Source organism: Perognathus longimembris, chromosome 1 (assembly GCF_023159225.1).
Source record: "Perognathus longimembris pacificus isolate PPM17 chromosome 1, ASM2315922v1, whole genome shotgun sequence".
Classification (NCBI taxonomy): Eukaryota; Metazoa; Chordata; class Mammalia; order Rodentia; family Heteromyidae; genus Perognathus; species Perognathus longimembris.
Window position 1 is genome coordinate 16,522,898 of NC_063161.1, and position 22,787 is coordinate 16,545,684.

Below are 22,787 nucleotides of genomic sequence, written 5' to 3' on the forward strand. Positions count from 1 at the left end.
TGTGTCTTAAGAGTCTATGCACCCCAGTGATGTAGTCCTTTGGGTTCTATTATTAATCTCTAGCTTCTCCCAATTATTAAATAAATTACTCAGTCTGTCTGCCATTCAGCAAAACTCACACATTTGCATCTGTTAGTGTTGAATTATTTTTGGTTAGAGCTCTTCTTCTTTGTTAAAAAAAAAAATCTACCCAGTTAATATTACCTTTATAGCTATTTTAGAATGGTAACCCTGGTGGATTGGGTTATAAATACCAGGAAAAAGGGATTTCTTGTGCCTAATGATATTTTTGTTTGGAAGAAGCCCTTGCAAATAAGGAATGAATTATCTTGACTTCAAGATTATAATGCAGTTTCTGTATATTGCAGTATTTTAAAAAGAAAGAAAAAATCTGAGAGGTTCACTTTGATCTAGCACAGTAAGGAAAAAGAGTAATTATTCTCCCAATACTGTAAAGCTTTAGATCAGAAACATTTATTGGTGCTGCATTTTTTTTTTTAAAGAAAAGAAAGGAAAAGGGGGTGGGGGTGGGGGAAGGAACCTGTAGTGAGCTGTGTTCTGAGCTATAGTTTAAGCTTTGCATTTCCTGGTGTCTTTTGAAACATAAAAATCCCCAACAAATACCTCAGTCATGTATAAACCAGTATGAAGATTCAATTCAGATTTAAGCACTTTGGTTTGCTTTTGAGTCTTGCTATTTTCTGCATTTGTTTTGACTGCTCTCATCATTCAAGATTGACGCTTGGATGGGCGTGTAGGAGGAAGCAGCAGCAGCAGGCTTACAGACAAAAAAAAAAAAAAAAAAAAAAAAAAAAAAAAAAAAAAAAACCTGCCTTATCTGATGGCTATTATTGAAAATGCGAGGTGTAGCCTGGGCTGGGTAATGAAGGGGAGCGAGCGAGGGGGAGCTCGGAGCATGGAGCTGCATACTGATGAGTGTAGGAGTACTTGATAAAAAGAATTCTGGCTGCTGGCCGTGCACGGCTCGTGGTGGAGTACTCCAGCAATCACATAGAACCGGCAGACCAGCCTAAGCTGACAGCTTGATATGCCTTCTTCTGCTGCCTGGTTTTGGGGGCTGTCTGACGTACTGGTCGGTAGTAAAGATTAATATGTAAGAAATGTGGAGCTAGGATCAAGTCATTCTCCACAGCCTGCCTGGCAAACTATGTTTCACTTCTGACTTTGCTGTCTCGCTGAGAACATTAATCTGTCAAGCTGGCGGGCTCCTTTGATAGCAACTTTCCCCGGAGCATGATGTGGCAATGCCACCTCTCAGCCCAGGACTACCGCTATTACCCCGTGGACGGCTACTCCCTGCTTAAACGCTTCCCTCTTCATCCTCTTACAGGACCCAGATGCCCTGTGCAATCAGTGGGACAATGGTTGGAAAGCATTGGGCTACCTCAGTACGAGAACCACCTGATGGCTAATGGATTTGACAATGTGCAGTTTATGGTAAGATGCTCTGTGTGTCCACGGAGCTGCCTTTTGTCTGTCTTGGCTTCTTATGTGTCTTCCGTGGCTCAGAGGCAGCCTGATTCGCACCGAAACCGATCCGATTTCTGTGTGTGACTGCATCAGAAAATCGGATGCCCTTAGGACTGAACTTAAGCGTGTTCGTATAGACACTTACTGCAAAACGAGATCTGGATGCATCCATTACACATATGTGTCCTATGAATGAATCGGTAAGAGTCCTATTTATAGGCAGTGAAAGAAGACTTAACATTTAGATTTTCCCTGGCATTCTGTGTGTGTGTGTGTGTGTGTGTGTGTGTGTGTGTGTGTGTGTGTGTGAAATAAAATTTGCAATTTTAGAATACCCGGTTAGATTATCTCACTCTTCCACTAATTCCTGAATTCATTTATATAATTCTGTTATTCCTGAAGCTTATTATTTCACTGGAGCATCAGTATTTAGTGATTAATTAGGCAATTTGTTATGTTGATCGTGAGAAGATCTTTTTTTTTTCTGCCTAATAATGTTCAACAAGCAGTTTAAATCATGTGGAGGACCAGTTCATTAGCAAACTGCTTCATACAGTCAGTTCACCTCCTTACCCAGGCTGATTGAAGAACGATGAAACATTGTCTGTTACTTTCTGTGCAAAACAAACACTTCAGTCCATTGCTTGTCTGTATTTAGAAAGAGGGGCTGATGCACTCAGTACATTCATGTACTTCTGAATCCTGGGCTCCATGCAGTGGGAACCGGGCGTGTGCAAACTTCTCACCGTGTTGCATATAGGCAAAGAAGGCAGATGGGGTGGTGTGCGGACAACAATCTAGCTTTCTAATCACCTCCATACCTCCCCCTGTGCTCATCAGTTCTCCTTGTTAAGCTACGTCACAGCTCTTATTACCTTTCCTTACTATTAAGGTCCCATCACACATATCACTGATCCCTAAATTCACAGAGAACATTATGCAGGCATGCAGTATACACATTGCTGGTAGAAAGAATTAATAGCTGTTCTTAAATAAAATGCTAGGGCTGACACCTGCCGCTTGCTAATGCCAGCTCTTCTCATAAAAGTATTTGGTACTCGTCAGAATTATTTTTATTTCCATATGAAATTATTTTGCTCCAAGATTTCTCTTGACTATTGTAGATCTGAAGATGATTTAAATTGTTGAACTTCTGTTTCTCCAAACATATCTTTCTGTGTTAATTTTTTTTTAAATAAATTTAAAAGAAGACAAATTTAGTAAGTCCTATGAGCTTTAAGTAGCGGTGTATATCTAGCCCTATTTGAGTGTCATGTTGTCTTTGTTTGTTGTTATTGTTGTTTAAAGAACAAAATATACTGCTACTATTCTTTTCCTTGTATTTATCAGATGCTATCACTAGTTAGACCAGATATTCTGAATATTGAAAATGGAAAAGTTCTTCAATGGCTGGGAAAGTCTTTGGACACTGAGCAGATTTCAGACAGATTTGGGACACTAAGTAGGCAGCATTAAGAATTAAAGGAATTATCAAACAGGAAGAAAGTCACTTCAGGATAACTTAGGTTTCTTGAACATTTTGATATCTTTATTCTTTATACTTGTCTATGTAAAGTGGGACATCTTATTCTCACCCTTGAAGCCCTGGTCCAAATTGATTCTGGAACAAATTCATTCTGGTTCTTAAGAAGTTGGCTTTTGGATTCCCTGGGTTATCTGGCCACATGGAGATTGCCTTTCAACTGAATTTCCCTCTGTATATTACAAGCAAACATTTTCTCTCCATGTTATAATCAAATATAATCCCCAAAGCCTTTAACTGAATGAAAAGTTAATCAGATTTTAAATAAGAATAATTTGTGGAGATATTGTAAAACACATTCATGAGTGACTTATGTACAATACTCCAAAATATATCTAGGAGGAAAAACTCCTAGACTTACATGACAAAATTAGGGTTTAATCATAGACAATTGTTTTCTAGTTTAATTCTAAGTATTGTAACTTTCCAGAAAATAAGAATACATTGTTAATTCAGACAAGCTGATTAAATTTCATGAGCCAGAATTTTTTAAAGGACAATTTTGATTTGTCACGTAGAGATGTTGAATAATTATGAACACAAAGCAAACCATAAAATGGTGTCATCAATTACTGCTCTATATAGTGTTAAATACCATTTGTTTGCAACTATTATCATGTGATAATTTTCTACTTTATGAAAGTTATTTATTGATCTCCATAACCTAATTCATTTGATTATGAACTTAAGTATACTAAAATGATTGACCCACCTGAAGAAACAGATTTTATTAATGTGGTAGAAAACCTGTTAGAGCTGCTTAGTTTCCGCTTGGTATCATATTCTAGCTTTTGTTTTTCTTGAAGCACATTCTGACCTGCATTTATTCATCCTGTTGCCAAAGCAACAAGCACCATGCTCCTATTAACTATCATGTAGCATGGGTCTTATTAGCTTTTAAGAACAAGACAGTAGATATCAAGAGGGTATAATTAATGTTGGCTGAAACATCATAGTACATTCGTGCACAGATATGCTTTATTTAGGAAACATTCTCAGGAGCTAATTTTTCATTTAATCAATATCCCACTAATGAATGTGAACTTAAAGGCTCCCTATAAGTAACTTTCAAAGCAAAATACTTGTTGAAAGGAGTAAAGCCATAAAAGAAAACTGTAGATGGCTTGAGACTTAAAAGTAACTTTTGCTCCATCTGTTCCCCATATGCATGCATAAACACAATATACAGATGATTTGTTGATTATGGTTGTCTTTAATATATTACTTATAGCAATTCCTCCTATTTGCTGTGAAATATGTCAATTATTGATTTCTCTGGGGCTCTTAATGTCATTCTTAATTTTTTTAGGTATGTGAAAACATTGCATGTTCAGGACAAAATTCGAAACTTTTTCTTGAAATATTTCATTCTAGTTTGCAGAATAGTTGAACACACAGAATAGGCAGTTGGTGCGCTTAAGTATATATAATAAATAGAAATTGGAACAACCAAACAATAGTTACAGAAGTTCCTCAGGGCATATACAATTGGGGAATGTCACACCTCTGTTAAAATCAAAAAGCCCTTTTGCAGCAGACTCTATGTCTGAGGTGTTCCCCAGGCCTCTCCCTGCCTGCTCCTTTTCTCCCAAGTTTAGCCATCCCCTCCCTCCTGCTTTGACCTATCCGCTTGCTGCTCACCAGACTCTTCTTCTGAATTTGCAACTTATACAAGGTGTCAGAGTTTCAGCATCCATGTTTTTCCCAAGGAGGAGCAAATGGAGGAAGTGACTTATACACCACACACATGCTTTCCTATGTCTGTGACTCTTTCTACCATCATCTTTCTTTTATAAAGTCTAAATTTTAAGCTTTCGATCATCTATCCCCTTCTCTATGACTGCTCCTTTGTACTTCCTCTTTGCTCCTCCTGGCTCTGTTTCCTTTCTTTCTCCTTTATCTTTTGTTTCCACAGATCTAACTTAATTCCTGTCTGGTTACTTAATTTATCTTAATGACTTTGCTCTACATCAGCCCCTTTTTTCCTTACAAATCCATGTATCAGTTATATCTGTCAGATAATTTTTATTTGCTATGTCTTCCTTCTTTACCCAGAATAGCAGTGAATTTTTCCTTTTGTAAATTTAGTTTTATTGTCAAGGTGATGTATAGAGGGGTTACAGTTACATGCAGAAGGTAGTGACTATATTTCTTTTCATACTTGTTACCTCCCTCATTTCCTCCTACCTTCCCTCCCCCCACCCCCACCCCCACCCCCAAGTTGTACAGTTAATTTCAACATATTGTCTTGTGAGTATCACTATTGCATTGGTTCGACCTTTATCTTTTTTCTCACCATTTTGATGTTCCCTTTCCCTTCTCTAATTCAGATAAACATATATACAATACCCAGAGTACCAAAATCAAATACAGTAACAATAGGGGATAAACCATAAGAAAGAAAAAAGAAAAAAAAATTTACATAGTACATTCAAAATAGCAACAATAATGATAAACTGCTTGTTTTCATATCTTGAGTTCATTTCACTTAGCATTATCTTATGAGCTCCTATGTACATAGATAGCTATTGAGTTATTGCCAGCCTCTGCTAGGACTATCCTAGACATGTACTAATAATCATCAATGAGGGTGACCATATTTCTCTGGGTCTGGCTCACTTAGTATTTTTTTTCCAAGTCTTCCCATTTCCTTACAAATGGGGCAATGTGGTTCTTTCTGGTAGGAGTATAAAATTCCATTGTGTATATGTACCACATTTTCTTGATTCATTCATCTACTGAGGGGCCTCTGGGTTGGTGCTATATTTTAGCTATGGTATATAATGCTGCAATGAACGTGGTGTGCTGGAAGCTTTAGTATGGCTTTATGATCCTTTGGGTAAATGCCAAAAAGCAGGGCTATTGGGTCATAGGGGAGCTATATATTTAGCCTTTTGAGGAACCTCCACACTGCTTTCCAAAATGGTTGAACAAGTTTACACTCCCAACAATGCAGTAAGGATCCCTTTTGGCCAAACCCCAGCCAGCATCTATTGTTATTAGTTTTCTTGATAATGGACATTCTGACTGGGGTGAGATGGAATCTCAATGTTTTGATTTGCATTTCTATTATGGCCAGTGATATTGAGCACTTTTTCATGTGCCTCTTATCCATTCTCGTTTCCTCTTCAGAGAAGTCTCTTTTTAAGTCTTTAGCACATTTATTATTATTGTTGTTGTTGTTGTTGTTGTTTCTTTGAGGATTTGTTTGGGGGGAGCTTATTTTTGAGTTATATATATATATATTAGATATGAGGCACTTGTCTGTTGTATGACCATTGAAGATCTTTGCCCAATCTGAGGGCTTTCTGTTTATCTTGCAAGCTTTATCCTTTGCCATGCAGAAGCTCTGCAGTTTGATGCAATCCCATTTTTCCAACCTTCCTTTAATTTGTTGAGTTTCTGGACCTTTATTAAGAAAGCTTTGACCTGTGCCAAGGATCCCAAGTGTTTCTCCTACTCCTTCCCACAATGTTTCCAGGGTATCTGCTTTTACCCTGAGGATAAAAGACCTCGAGGTAAAAGCAGTGAAGTTTTCATCTGTGTGTATCTTATTTCCTCTAATTAAACTGGAAGCTCCTCAAGGCCCAATTCTGCATATTCAATTTCCTTTCCTTTCACCAGATTATTATAGATAGACCTCCGATCTCACTTCAGAAGTAGAAGCCAATGGTAACACATAGCACCAGCTTCCTCTCATTCATTCAGCTGATATTCCATAAATATTCTCTATGTTCCAAGTACAGTAGTAGACCCCACGAATGTAAAACTGAATATGATCCTTACCTCCAAGCATGGTACAGTGCCCTCAGATTTATCATACCATTTTATACACCTTATATATGACTTCCTCCATACATACACACAAATGTGCCTGTTCACACACATTATGTTACAAGGATTTACCCCACATCTTTCCATATAATTATCATTGTTTAGCATCTGTACTTACTAACAATTGTTCTCAACAACAAATTACAGTTAGCCATGCAAGATATAAAATCTGTCATAGCATAGAGTAAAAAGAATAGATGTTGATAACTTCAAAACACTAGTGGTTGATTGATAGTCTGAAAACTATATTAAGAAACTTATGTTACTAAGAAGAGGACTGACTCATAGCCTTACCATGGTAACTAGCTGACAGTTATATTTGTAAAAATCTAACTAAAAAGGGAAAAGGATGAAATTATATCAGCTCATTTTTTAAGCATCTACTGTTGACTCGGGATAATTTGACCATGATTAAAATGTCTAAATGCAGCCTTGCTGGGGAAAGGTATTTAAAAAAATTTGTCTGTGGGAACTGGCATTTCGCACATGTGAGTGAATTGCATTTAGAAAGCACTTGCTACACCGATTTGAGCCCAAAGGTACATACTTAGGATCTGAGTCTAAAAGTACATATTTAATTAAACTCGACTCCCCATTTTGTGGTGCATTTTACACACTAATGGACTTGAAGCTCTTTTCTACTTTTACATAACTTGGCTGTAATCAGAACATTCTTTGAAGTTGGGCTGATTTTTTTAATGACCTTTTAAGTATCTCAGTAGCATATCATGATCCAAAGAAAGAAGTTAAACTGGTAGAGTAGAAATATAAATTATCCCTTAAGGGTAAAACTAATCATCCCCACGATGACTTCTTGTTTAAATATTTTGGGGAAAATTTTTATGAAGTTACTGAGGTGCACAGGACTAAGAGGAAAAATGTCTTCCCTGTTCCCTACATCCTTCTATTTCTGAAATAGAAGAGGCTTTGGATTGAGAATATAGCTTTGTATTTCAAGCACATCTATAATTTCCTAGACTCATTTGGGCCCAGTATTCACAAACCCACGTTGGGGGAAAAAATACATAATTTTTTTAACTCTTGGCATTTAAAATCTGTTGCTGGATAAAAGTCAATGCCAAAGGGAGTCATTTTTAATCTGGACAACAGCTTAATTACAAATATAATAGGCAGCAGCAGCCTTGCAGTGGGGCCAGAGAGAACTGAGCTACAGCTTCTCATTTGCAGCCTCTATGATTTGGTTTACTCATCTGTAAAATCAATCTAATGAGGGATCTAGCAGAAATGTTCTTTGAGGGTGGTTATTTTAATATTTTGAACTCTTTAAAGATGCAGGCTTCAGTATTAATGCTGGCAGACCTATTAATTGTTCTTGTATATCCCATTAGCCTTGGAAGACACAGATTGCTTATATAGCAGAAAGTCGGAAATGAGGGCATGTGCTGGAATGACCATGTCAAAAGAATGACTTTCAGAGAAAATGTGAGGCACAATTCTAATCTGGTGATAGGAAAGAGCCTTTTCTTCCATCTGAAAGTTACTCTGATTAAAATTTTAAGCATTACAATATGTTGCCTCATTTTCAAATAATGCAGTGATATAACTCCCATCACTAACTAATGCTCACATGAATTAGCCTTTAATTTAGTTATGTGGCATATTTGCATAATTTGATCTTCCAGTATTGCTTTAAATGGCCAGATATTTAGGATGAAGAATTTTATGAATCAGAAAATGTACTAAAACTGCGGAATTATGGGCTAATGTTAAGAAATTCAGCAAGAATTACATTTCATTTCTTTTTTAAAGGACAGAACTCCCAGGCAAGTGTTCAGTATCAATGACCTCTCTCTTATCCCTTCCTATAATCCAGCCTGCTTCCCAACTTCTCTGCTAAAATTGTTCTTTAAAGTCAGCTGGATCTGCTCCTTGACAAATCCCCTCCCACATCTTTTTCACATTTCCCTTCTCTTTGCCTTCTTTACAATGTCTGGTTATCTCTATCCAGTCCTTACTGTAATTTACATCCCATTTGGGTTCCACAATTCTCCTAATTGTGTCACGCATTTCTGTGTGGCCCTCTATCTATGCTTCCATGATCTTCCTCAAGAAGATCATTTTGCTCTCTGAGATCCTTTTCTCTTCCCTTTGCCTTACTCCTTCGTACCTATTTTCTGTTGCTCCCAACTCCAGCATACATTCTCATATGCATGATATTCATGCCAAAACATTTAGCACAGATCTGGTACAGAATAAATGCCCAACTATTTCTGTAACCAAAGTGATCTTCTACGGCATACATTTGCATTAGCACAACTTGACTGGAAAATCTTCCAGAGGTTCTCAATTCCCCATGGGAGGTAGGGAGATATTTCCAAAATCCATAATGTAGCTCTCATACTCAGGCTCCTTATGACCTGAGCCTACCTAATTTTCTAGCCCTGTCTCCTACCATTTGCTCTCTGCAGAAGGGAACTGCTCGTGTCTCTTCCACTGCCTGGCTTTTGCACAGGCTACCACTCTGCCAAGAATACTCTTTCTTCCCTCTTAACTCTTTTTGTCCTTTAGCTCTTAGTTTAATTGTCACTTCTCTTAGCTGCCAGGCTTTTTTTTTCCTGGTAGCAATCCTTCTTAATCAGAAAACTAGGATTAGAATCCTTTTGTGCCATTCTTTCTTCATACTTACATTTCTGGATTATATTACCTATGCCTTCCCATCTCCCTCTGCCCTTACCGTCCCTGCTATATGTAAGTACTAAGGGTTTGCAAACTTCATTTGTAAAGGCCACATGATAAATCATTCAGACTCTGTGAGTCTCATGGTTTGCAGGTCTCTAGCTCTGCTGCTGTAGTGTGAAAGTAGCACTAGACAATGTGCAAGTGAATGGATACGGTTGTATTCCAATGAAACTTATAAAAACAAGCATGTTAGGTCAATGAGACATCATTTTCTGCTCTTGCTCTGGGTTTTGAACGTCTCAAGAATTAAAAATATGTTTTTATCTTCTGTATCTCCAGGCCTAGGACAGGATCTTACATGTAGACAGAGAAAATGTCTAATGAAAGGAGGAGGAAAGGCTAGCTAGAGTGATTCATGCCTATAATCCCAGCTATTCAGAAGATGTGGCTAGTAGGATTGTAGTCCAAGGCCAAACTGGGCAAAAAGTAAGATAAAAAATACACAGGTAAAAAAGGGACTAGGGCATTGCTCAAGTGGTAGAGCTCTTGTCTAGGAGGTATAAAGTCGTAGCTCAAACCCCAGTGCTTCCAGGGGAAAAAAAGGAAGGGAAGGGAAGGAAGAGAAAGGGAGTAAGATAACCAAAGAGCTGGCTGCAACAAGGGATCCTGAAAGCCTCTCAGTTTTAGAGATAACCTAACCAATAGCTGAGTATATTCAGAGCAAGACTCAGCCTTTAGGAGTCCAGCAAGAAGTACGAAGGGTGCCTTGGCTTTAACCAAACAGACTGAAGTGTATTTTCTGCAGGGAAATTGCACAGGCATGAGAACTAGAAAAACACAGCTGCAAAGGAAGTCTGTTGTTCCCTCTGTGTGGAATTCCTTTCCCTTCTTTCTTCACCTAATTGTGTATCAGTGTTCATGTATCAGCTTCAGTATCTCTTCTTCCAGGAAATAAATATTCCCTAATACTATCCTATCATTTGGCTGGCCTACTCTGTGCTCCCATGCTTCCTTTTTCTTAGTCCTATCTCAGTCCTGATAATACTGCATTGTAGTCATTTCATCTGCTCAGTTGTCAGCTTCTACCCTAGAAACTCCGTTTCCGTGAAGCAGAGAGTGGATCTTGTCTATCTTTGAATTCCTAAAGTCTAGCACAGTGCCTGGCATGAAGTAGTTTCTCAGTATTGATTGAATGGATTTTTAAAGTTCTGTATGGCACCATATGAATTATCTCATGTAATTATCACCATCGATTTGTCTATCAATACTACTAACAAAGATTCTCAACAAGATCAGCAAAGCCAGGGTCACAAGACCAGACCTCTCTGACTAAAAAGTCCCTGCTCAGTAAAACTACATAGCATTTCCCTCTTCATTTATTCAGCCAATGGCTCCTCAGGGCCACTGTTATACTGCAGGCACTAAGCAGGATGCTGGATCTGCCCTAGGCATACTCCCAGTTTTTGCTATTTCTGATCCTTCTAAGGACTTAGACTTATTACTCCTTCTCTTTCTCCTTCCTCTCCACTGCTTCTCAAAAAGATTTTCACCCGGACAGAACTCTCACTGACAAACAAATATGCATCTTCACTTTGATCCACAATCATCGCACAGTTTTCCAGGCAACTGAGGCAAGATCAAGGTGTCAGCAAGGTTGATTGACTCCTGTGAGGATATGAGAGAGAAATCTGTCCTGGAAGGACACCAGTCACATTGGATTTGGGCCCATTCAAACGACCACATTTAATTTGGTTACTTCTGTGAACAGCCTATTCCAAAGAAGATCACATTCTGAAGTACTGAGCATCAGGTCTTTAGCCTATCAATTTGGGATGACATGATTAAATACGTAATAGTCCTCATGAAGTATGTATACACATATATATATACACATACATGTATATAAATTCTATTATTCTCCACATTATTAAACATAACCTATAATAAATATTTGATTAATTGAATTGAGGTTTGCATGAGATTTTGATATCTAAAGAATCTGATATTACTCTTCCCTCAGAGACATCAATGACAACTGCAATCTTTCTGATAAAGTTTTTCTTACATGGATAATCATATCCAAGGTTATACTGCCAGTAAATATGAGAACTGGCAAAGCCAGAATTGAGACCTGCCTGTCTCTCCACTCCTGAATTTATTTTACATCCTCTACTAATCCCTCAATAAATCACATTCACATGAAATATCCATTTTCCTGGCATCCTTACAGAATTTACCACTATCTGAAGTACCTCAAAGAAATAGATGATTAGCAAGCCACATTTTATACAAATGAAACAAAATATAACCAATACAATAATACAATTATTGCTTATATATACCTCTCCCCAAAATGTTATAAAGTGTATTACTTCAATTTTTCAAGTGGCAATAGTTAGAGGTATAAAATACCTGATTCAAAGCACTCAAGAGAACAGGTGCTGGTGGCTCATGCCTGTTATCCTAACTACTCAGAAGGCTGAGATCTGAGGAGTGAAGTTTGAAGCTAGTACAGGCAGAAAAGTCCATGAGACTCTTATCTCCAATTAACCACCAAAAAAAAATAAAATAAAATAAACCAGAAGTGGAGCTGTAGCTCAAGTGGCACAGCAACCAGCCTTGAGCAAAAAAGGTGAAGCAACAGTGTCCAGGCTCTGAGTATTGGCATATGTACACATGCATGTGCACACATACACACACACACACACACACACACACACACACACACGTCAAACCAAGGCAATCTGAGTCCAAAATACAAGTTTCCAAAAGTTTCTAGGTAAACATATCTGGGTGATAGAAAAAGAAAGGTATGGATCTAGACAAACAGAAGTAGCAAAAAAGCATTGCTTATGCTTGGGGAAATGGTAAACCAGAGGAGTACTGAGAAGAATGGGAAGGGAAGAAAAGGATTGCTCCTGCAGAGATTACAGTATTCAGATTAAGGAATACCTCTAACCACATAAAAGATTGTAAAAGTATAGAAGAATCCCCAGGTAGTTTGTGCTGACTATGAGACCTCTTTAACTGCCTCATTTCTTTTTTTTTTTTTTTTTTTTTTTTCTTTTGGCCAGTCCTGGGGCTTGGACTCAGGGCTTGAGCACTGTCCCTGGCTTCTTCTTGCTCAAGGCTAGCACTCTGCCACTTGAGCCACAGCGCCCCTTCTGGCCATTTTCTGTATATGTGGTGCTGGGGAATCGAACCTAGGGCCTCATGTATACGAGGCAAGCACTCTTGCCATTAGGCCATATCCCCAGCCCCAAACTGCCTCATTTCTTGCATTCAGGTGACAGCAGTATTGCCCTTTAGTAGTAATTCTTCTGGAAGTCTAATAAATTGTCCTAATGAACAGCTACAAGTTCTTATCCATAACAAAACAGGAGCTAGAGAGACGTAGTAGCAATACTTTACAGGTCATACATTTCCCCACTTCATCCCAGACTACCTAACCTAGTCTGTGCGTGTCATCTACTTCAGAGACCCTAGAAATGATGCATTCATTTAACAGTATATGATCTAAATAGTTTAAGAAACAAAAGCTCTTATGACTATACTTATGAATTGTAGAGACACATAATAGGGAGAGAAAACCAAAGCTTGAGCTTACAGAATTAAATTTCAGATTGTTTGCTTTAACCTTCTCTTGGACGATAGATGATTAGGATTCATATGAAGTATTATAGAACATCTTGTATTTATAAGCCAGTATCTGTTCAGATGGCTGGCAAGAAGAGTTAGGTTTGTTCTTGTAGAATCTTGAAGGAGATCTTGGAATTAAAAGCCTAGATTCTAAAGGATTCCAAGTTTATTTGACAGGAGCTATATAGCACATTCTATTATGAGTAAGGAGTAATCCTGTAAAGAGAGAGCTGAACATTTAACATTCGTCAGGCTTACATAATGATATAGCTTATCCAGTTATCTGCTACCCCAGAGCAAATTAATAGCAGCATTCAAGCTGGCAAACACGGACTTCAGAAATCCCTCACTCTTTCCAAAGAAAGCAAGCAAAAGATCATTCAGACTGCTTCAGTCATCATTTAGGAATTGGTGAATGAATAGCAATGAGGTTCTTTGGGACAGAGTAAAGGGTTTGTTACACACTTTAAAAAATGCAATATGTTACATAGTAGAATGTTATATAATTCTTATTGTACTTTACAGTTGTTAAATGTCTTACACACAAAAAAAGCAATAACAAAAAAGTCCTACACACATAAGGTCTCAATTTGGGAGATAGAAGAAATAGATTCTATGTTTAGTTCTAACACAAATGGTTTGACATTAGGTAAGCCTTCTCTATAATCTCAGAGCAAGCTCAGATATAACCTATTCCTTTTCAAAACCCTTCTTCAGTTCTCCATCTGTTCCAGGCTCTACCTGCTTGCTTTTCTTCCCTTTATAATCAAGATTCTCAAGAAAAATATCTAGCTCCTGGTTTTCCCTTCAGCTTCATGCAGTCAAGACTTTATGCCACCAGCCTAAAGTTACTTATAAAAAATGATCAGTAAACCCCTAATTGCCCAAATACAATGCAAGCTTTCAAGTCCTTATTGAACTGATCTGCCCGTGGCCTTTGATGGGGCTAATCACTAATTTCCTCTTGGTCGTCTATCACCTGGCGTCTCCTACACGAGTACTGTCTTTCTCTGCCTGCTTTGTTGCCCCCGCTACTTCCACTTGTTTACTAGAGTTTAACCTTGACCTTCTTCTCTTCTCGCTCCCTACAATAACCTTCATTGGTACAACAGAACCAGTTTTTCTAGCTCCTGTGTATTCTTCTTCTGACCCATCAAAGTCAAACTTTCTAAAAGTGAGATGGCTTTTCCCCTAAAACGTATTCATGAGAAGGCTATCAATTAAATTAAGTACTAATGAGAAATCAATCAAACTGATACTAAAAAGTACCCATTGGTCTTGGCAATATAGAGGCCATTATAGACCTGAATAGAACACATTTTATCAATTAAGAACTTAGAGAAGCCATATTCATTGGGTAGAATAAGTAGTAGACAGCCATGGAGGAAGTTCTTCTAATGACTGGAGCACAGAGCTAGTAGCTAAAGAATAATTCAGAAAGCAAAGAGGTTATTTTAAGTAGAAGAGACTGTTGTTATGCTTAGACACTGAGAGGAATGATTAGGTAGAAAGGCTTAGATACTGGAGCAGAAAGAAGATGGACTAAAAGAATCGAGATAAGAGAGATTGACATCCAGAGACAAATGGAAATATAAGTCAATAATAGGAACAGTCATATTTAACAGAAGGCAGAAAGGATAAGTAACATACTAATTTGTATGTATGGCTAGGAGAAGATAGAGCTATGTTTCCCCTCATAGTTTCTATTTTCCAGTAAGTTATGACACAAGGATGTGGAAATTTAAAGATAGAGAAGATATTAAAAAAGACATCACAGAAAATAGGAAGGAGAACTTGCTGGAAGAACACAGTACCATAATTGGACCTTGCTGAGGGCTTATGTAAGATTTGTGATCATTAGTGTAGAAAAAAATAGTCATGCTCAATAAGACTTGGAAAGACAATGGCACTTAGAGGTACAAAGTTGCTTTCATAATGTCGCTTCTTTACCCTCTTGGTACACAATGTGAGCTGGTCCCTTTTGTGAACATTTGGTGCCTGCATGCAAATTGGAGATGGTGCCACCTAGTTTACAAGTGGCTCTGAGAATTAATTACATTAAGGCTAGCTGGGTGCTTCCAGCAGACATAAAGTCATGAGGGTGACAAGAGCAGCAAAGCACTTTGGGATTGCTAATTCACCAGTACAGGACTGCAGTTGACACATAGAACTTGCCACAAAGTTCATTGCTCTTGCCTTCATAATGCAGCAGAAATAAAGGAAAGGCTTACATGAATTATCCTAGAAACACCAAAATGTCCAGAATCCATGCTCAGTGTCCCTGTATCAAATAACTCTAAAGGGAGTTGTTAGTTACATCACCTCACTGTATTCATACTCGCCACAGACCCTGTCGGGGGTTTTTAGCCCCACCCCCCACCCGACTCCCCCAACCTGCGGGAGAGATGGGGAAGGCACACACCGACTGGCAAGCCAGAAAGGAAAGGGCCGACAGACCACCCAGGCCCAGCCCTTCCTCACCGGACAATCAGACGTGCCTGGGAGTCAAGTCCGTGCAAGAGCTCGTTTGTTGAGGAAGTACATACAGCTAAATAGGGCACAGGAGCCAATCAGATCAAAGATCGGCAGGAAGGGGAGGGGTGTGCACCTATCTAGAGACTGTAAGGGGAGGCATGAGCTGTCCATCAAGGGGAGGAAGAGCAGGGGCATCACAGCCCACAGAACCGCCTCTGAGTTCATTGTTAGGCGCCATCTTAGCCACACGTGGCCCCAGGACTGAGAAACAGGCGGGGCAGCTGGTTGACTTCTGGGGGTGTCCCACAAGACCCTGATCAACTGACTAGCCAGAGAACACTCAAGAGTAGGGGGCCACTCAGGCTCATGGCTGGCTGGCAGCACCTTGTGCCATTGGTAGAGTACTGGGGGACTTCTACAGAGCCAGATTGCATCTAGTTCCCCAGCAACCGTCTTCAGAGATGCTCATTCCATATAACATGTCCATTTCATTCAGTATAACATGCCCATTTCATTCAGTATAGCATGCCCATTAACTATATTTGCTCAAGGATGATAATTTGATAAGACCATTTGGACACATAAAATCTCGAAGTCTTGTTCACAAGGATAATAAACCTAAACTTGCAGTCAAACTACAAAAATACAGTTGTAGAATCTTGAAATATCCATCTTTGTGTTTCCAATCTGTATCTCTTCTATTCTGTAATCTGCATTGACTACCTAAAGTTGGAAAGGAGTCATACCTCTGGGAAAAGGATTCTTAAGAAAATCATTTCAAATGTATTCTTGGGAGATTTATCCATTTTCTCCTGAGGAAACTAATTGAATACCTATGATACTCAGAAAACTGAGCTAATTGTGGTCAAGACTGCAGGCAGGCATAACACATAACTGCTCTAAGATGCAACAGTCTACTCAGGAAGCTAAGATGAGCGTATTTAATAGTAAACTAGAAATGCATATTTAAATAGCCATAAAAATCAATAGTAAGCATCATCATGGAGTAGCATGTAACTATGAAAGAAGTGAATGCTATCCAGTATATGATTCATAATGACTGAGAAGGAAGAGATAGCTGGAGTAATCAGAGAAGGCTCTCTGGAGGAAGTGGCTTCAGAGACACCTGTGTGAGCAGTGAGGAGTGAAGCAAATGATAGAAGACCAAGTGTGATTGTGAACAAAGGTGATGAGATGTCAACATGCAGGTAGTGTATGAAGAGGAAAAAAACAGTTGTGTGGCAAATAGTCCCAGGGGCCCGGCCATGTTTCTGTGAATGAAAATGTTCCCTACCTTGTGAGATCATGGTTTAGACACTGCACATGTGCCATATGGAAAGACAGCTTTATGACCCATCACGGTGCCCAGACAGGTTCCCTGGATGGCAGCACACACATATACCTCACACCTACCAACAGCAAAGGAGGACAAGCAAGTGAACATCTGTCTGAGGCTGATTAACCAGCTATTTCTAGATAATGCTGAAGGAAACGAAGTTACCACAGTTCTATTATATGTTTCTCCAAACAAGCCTCCCTTCCTTAGGGGCAGTGTACTGTCTCAGAGCTAACAGCAAATATATTTCCAATAGCTTCATGTCACCAGAAATATCTTCCAGTTCTCCAAAATTGTATTTATTGTCTGTGAGAGCCTCCGCTCCTTCAAAGATAGTCACTGCTCCCAGGGAACAGTAAAATGAACACCTCGCTTCCACCTGGACCCAGGACCACTGCCAAGACATCTGTCAACCTGCTTAGCAGTAAAACCTCCCTGGTCTGGGGTGTTCCAAGAATTCAGATCATGAAATATTTTTCTTATCAGTTGCATGTGCTATGCATTATTCAAAAGCTCCTGATGAAGAAGAGATTAATGATGATGATGATGATGATGATGACAATGACAACAATAGTGATTACAAATGCTTCTATTCTAAGTGTTTTATATATGTTAACTATTTTTCTCATTTTGTACCATATAATAGCCAGTTCCTTCTCTCACAAAGTTCACAGTCTTCTGAAGAAAGACAGGAAAAAACAGGCAAAGCCTTCAGCGCTATAACTGATGGGAACTATAATTGAGTGACTCAGATAAAGCTCCATAGAAGAGGTCAGGTTCACACAGTCTTGACAGATTGGAAAGATCCGTAGGCTGACAAGGGCTGAGCGACAGAAGCAGCCTTTCCTGCAAGTGGTGATTAGCATGAAGGTGCACCCCCCCCCCCAAATAAAAGAAAAAAGCATGACACATAGTTGGATATCCAGTAGTTGGGTTGAGTTGATGTGCAGAGAGCACAAATGAAAGGAGGTGATGAGGTGATGCCTGAAACCAAAGAGGTTAACATGGGCTGGATGAAGTGTCTATTTTTATTCCACTCCAACTTGGATCTCCACAGGCCTCCCTTGCAACAGAGAATTGATGTATTTGTTTGTATTCCTTCGTTGATGTGTGTGGCTTGCTGATTTCTTTCCCCTCCATACCCAGGGTCCCTGTTAGCTTGAAACATCCTAGGGAAAGGACATTGCAGGGTCTTCTCCTCTCCTGTCACCCTGCAGAGTCCCCCAGCAGGTGCGCCATGTCACTTAGCTGACTGTATAATCTTCACCCTGTGGTTGTAGGTGATGACTGAGTGGCCTGACAGGGAGGGGCGAGCGATGGTAATTATACTGGTGTCAGTGGGGACTTAGGGTGCCAGAGATCCAGTTAGAAAGCATTTTATTCAGTCAAATTCAGAAGAGTGTTGTCTACATGTGCTCTCTAAAAAGCGGCAATCAGTTTACCATTTCAATAGCAGTCTTCAGAGCCAAAGCCTACATGATAAAAAAATAATAATAATTAATTGAATTGACTATAAAAGGTCCCTCTGCTTCCTGTTACCTCACAACCAAGACAATAACAACACGAAATAGGGTCCTTTCTCCTTTTCATCCCTGAGAGACTTTTTGGAAAAGAAAGCCTGCCAGGTGCCAGTGGCTCATGCCTATAATCCTAGTAACTCAGGAGGCTGAAATCTGAAGATCATAGTTCAAAGACCCAGAAAGGAATGTCCATGAGATTGTTTTCTCCAGAAAACCAGAAGTGACACTGTGGCTCAAAGTGGTAGGGACAGTGCCCAGGCCCTGAGTTCAAGCCCCCAAGACTGACAAAAAAGAAAAGAAAAGAAAACAAAAGCCACAGAAGCTTAGCAGGTGGGGGACAGAGGGGTCTATGAGTAGATACCTATAATGGTTACTTATTTGATTTATGACCTCACTTTATTCCAAAAAAGTAGTTTAGACATATGCCAATAATAACACCCAGGAAAATTTAAACAAGGAAAATTAGAGAGTGAGACTTGATAAAAAGAATCTTTTTATGTTTCTTCCAAAAGAGTGGTTTATATATACACTGGAACAATAACACCCAGGAAAATTTAAACAAGGAAAATCAGAGAGTGAGACAGATAAAAAGAAGCTTACTTTATTTAAATAAAATGATTTTGAGCCAGGTGCTGGTGGCTCACACCTATAATCCTAGCTACTTAGGAAGCTTAGATCATCTGAGGATCATGGTTTGAAGCCAGCCCAGGCAGGAAAATCCATGAAACTCTTATCTCAAAGTAACTAGTAAAAAAAAAAAACCATAAGGAAGTGGAACTGTGGTTCGGGTGGTAGCACACTAGCCTTGAGCACAAAAGCTTGAGGACAGCACCCAGGCCCTGAGTCCAAGCCCCAGGACTGGTACTAAAAATCCCCCCCCTTTTTTTTAAGTAATGCAAATATAATTTTAAAACATCAAGAAAGTAAGTATATGTGGCCAGGCATGGTAGTGCACACCCTAATGACACGGCACAAGTGTATGACCCTATCTGAAAAACAAACTAAAAGCAAAAGGACAGAGTCTGCAACTCCTGTGGTAGAGCACTTGTCTGGAAAGTATGAGGCTCTAGTGTACTCATAAATTGACATGTTGAATTGAAACCCCTTTGTGCCACTTAAAGATAATAAAAAATAGATGAATAACTTTTAAGCATACAAATGTCCTGAGTGCTCCTCCCTATTTCTGACTTCACATTCTAGAAACAAATACCCTAAGCATTTCTAAACCCCATCCTTTCAGAGGCTTACTCCATACACTATGTGTGCACCAAGTCCTCACCTGTGGACCAAGATGACATTTATTGGCATCCTAACAGGAGAGATGAGGACCTGCCCTGTGGATACTATTTCTTCCTCTTTCCTAACTGCCTCCATCCACAGGGTAGTAGTCTTAGCCCACAAACTCAGATGCTATGAAATACCACTTTTTGGGTGTGTGTTATACGTCAACTTAAGTTTGCATCCACTTTTTCCTCAGAGCTGTAGCTTCCATCTTCCTGTCCCAGGACTCTTTCTCAGAGGCTGCCACATAGTGTCATTTGCAGACACTCTTCCTTGGGTTGCCCTCCTGAATTAAATCCACTGTCTCTTGGATCTTCATTTTCCTTATTTGATTTCTCAATTTTTTAGAAAAGGATATAGTTGAGGAATATGTAAGAAAGGAACTTCTAAACCCTTGTGAATCTAAAACTTCCTAAATTCTTCCTCCATAGGGAATTAATACTTTGTTTTAAATTGTGATTCCAGGCTGAATATAAGTTTTCTCGGAGCTTAGAAGGTATAGATCTTCTGTCTTGTGGTATTTGATATGGCAACTGAGCAAGTCTAACAATCTGACTTTCAGCCATTTGATTCCTTTACTGGTGATCATTTTCCCTCTCTGAAATTTTCAGCACCTTCTCTTTATCCTCCACAACCTGGTATATCACTAAGGTGTGATTGTTTCACACTTGTTTGACACTTTAAACATAAAGATATGTTTTGAGAAACTGTCTTCTATATTCTTTGGCCATTTTTATTCCTTCTATAAACTAGCTAGATACTGAACTTCCTCAATGTTAGCCTTTAGCTCATGTTTGCTACTATTTCTTTTTTATGTTTTAAGAGCTTGCTTTAAACCTTTAATATGATTTTCTATTTCATAAATTAGACTCTTATTTTCTCTCATATGCAGTATTGTTTTGAAACCTGTCAAAGATACTAGTTAGAGGTTACTTTTAATATGAAATTCTTGTCATAGTCTAAAGAGCTTAGGTGGGGGTTTTTTGATTGTGCTTTAAATTTAACTTAGTCTTTCTTGGTTGTAGTGCATACAGGCCATTCTCCAAAGACTGCTAATTTGTGGTTTGCTATTCATATTTCAGAAAGAGGTAATGGAAAAGCAAACTGGATTATCTGTGTACCCAAGCACAATTTTACTTCCAGCTTCTTGTTATAGTGATCAGGGTATCCCAATAATGATGCCATGGATCATTCCAGAAGGATTTAAAATCTTTAGAGAATATACCTCTATTTCCTTTTTGACCTGAGAAGTCAATCATGAGTAAGATTCTGTAGTGTAAGCGTGTGTATGAGAGAGACAGACAGAGAGACAGACAAATGGAGCCAGAGAGACAGAGACAAAAATAGACATAAAGGAAAGAGAAAAACAGAAAGAACAGTAGTTTTGGATTAAAGGATGTGGGAGTGACTATTGTGGTGTGGGGGTTGACGATTGCACACATTGGCCTTTAAATTCATCCTTGTCTTCTCCCCCACATACCATCTTCCCCCACCCCATCTTCATTCTTTCAGACTGAAACTTTTGAGGCAGTTGCTGCCTTTTCTTGGCTCAGGGCTTTCTTTGAACAGAGGTAATTGATCACTGCCTCAACCCTTCTGAATCAGTCAGTGCTTTTTCATTCTTTCTGACTTCTGAATACTTACTGAAATCGCTCATACCCATACAGCTTTTCTCCAGTTAATGACATTCCTTTTCCAAGCTTTTTACAGGACTCTAAGAGGAAAAAAATGATCAACCAATAGGCTCACTACACACTTTGAAATAGAAGCCAAGAGTTCAGTCATATTTCTTTATTCATTCAGTAACACCAACAGAAGCAAAAGCAGCTGTCTGTTAGAAGTACCAATATCCTCAAGTCACAGTTCCTTAAGGAGCCCAGTTATGTATTCCTTATAGCAGTAGCACATTGCAGTTAGTAAGAGGTAGATTCTGCCCTCATTCCAATCCCATCCCTGAACCTTATAAGCTATTGGGCCAATCACTTGATGTGTTTGTGCCTGCCTTTGCACATGTGGAGAAAGGCACTGACTCCATTGGGTTTAGCTGAGGTTTGTATGAGCCCATTCCCCAAAACAGTGGAACAGTAAGCTCACACATCAGTTGTCAGCATTTCTGTTACCATCCTAACTTTCATTCCAGGAGACACAGAAAGGGAAAGCCTCTACAGTAATGGGACACCCTTCTTCTAGGGACATAGCTTGCAGTAAAGAGGCTTCACGACATCTTTTCAGACAACTTTGTAGTTCTTCTTGCCTTAGAGTCCTGAGAGGCAGTGGAACAAACATGCATTCAAAAACTTGGTAATGCGCAACTATAATCCCAGCAGTCAAGAGACAGAAGCAAGGAGATCATGAATTTGAGGCCTAAACTACATAGCAAGCAATCCCTATCTCAAAAAATAATAATTATAAATGTGATTGTAGACATAGAATATTGTTTTTGCAGCAACCTCTTGAGCTAAGGAAAGAGAATAGAACGATGATAAGGCTATTCTGTGTCATGTGGGAGAGAAAATGCATAATTGTCATAGAAGGACACTTCTTTAACAGCACCCATGCAAGGTGACTTGAATGTTTAGAATGGTTCCTGATCTGTGGTGAAAAGGCTATACTAATTGTTACTATGACTCCACGTACTGAAAGATGCCAAACTGAAATTAACCCAAAAAGCAAGCATATACAGTGCACAGATTTGGGGGAACTTTGAATTTGTAGCTCCAAACTCCATTTGAATTCCCATTTCTCAACCTCAGTGGCATAAATAATAATAATAATAATAACTACCTTCCCGTGAGTGATCACTCCATGTGTTTTATTACCTTGATCCTCACAACTTCTGCAGTATATATTAATAGCTTCATTTTAACAAGTGAGTAAACAAAGGGACAAATTAAGGCTCAGAGGAAATAAGGAACTCATGGCAAATCACAGACAGCTTACAAACTCAGACTCAATATCATTACTTCTGTTTTCTGCATAAACATTGTTATTAAGCTCTAAAGCACCCCTAAATAAGTTGTCGCCACTT

The 22,787-nt window shown here is 39.0% G+C and overlaps 1 protein-coding gene across 9 annotated transcripts in view; it reads left to right on the forward strand.

The window, feature by feature from the left end:
• The window catches only part of Anks1b (ankyrin repeat and sterile alpha motif domain containing 1B), an 895,075-nt gene that overhangs the window by 534,541 nt on the left and 337,747 nt on the right, over positions 1–22,787 (forward strand). For 8 of the 9 annotated variants that reach the window (XM_048357604.1, XM_048357596.1, XM_048357618.1 and 5 more), the window contains exon 1: positions 1,255–1,458. In XM_048357604.1, coding sequence (XP_048213561.1) covers positions 1,255–1,458 — 204 coding nt within the window. Of the gene's footprint in view, positions 1–1,254; positions 1,459–22,787 lie in introns of those variants that run through there. The other variant, XM_048357586.1, reaches the window with a different exon arrangement.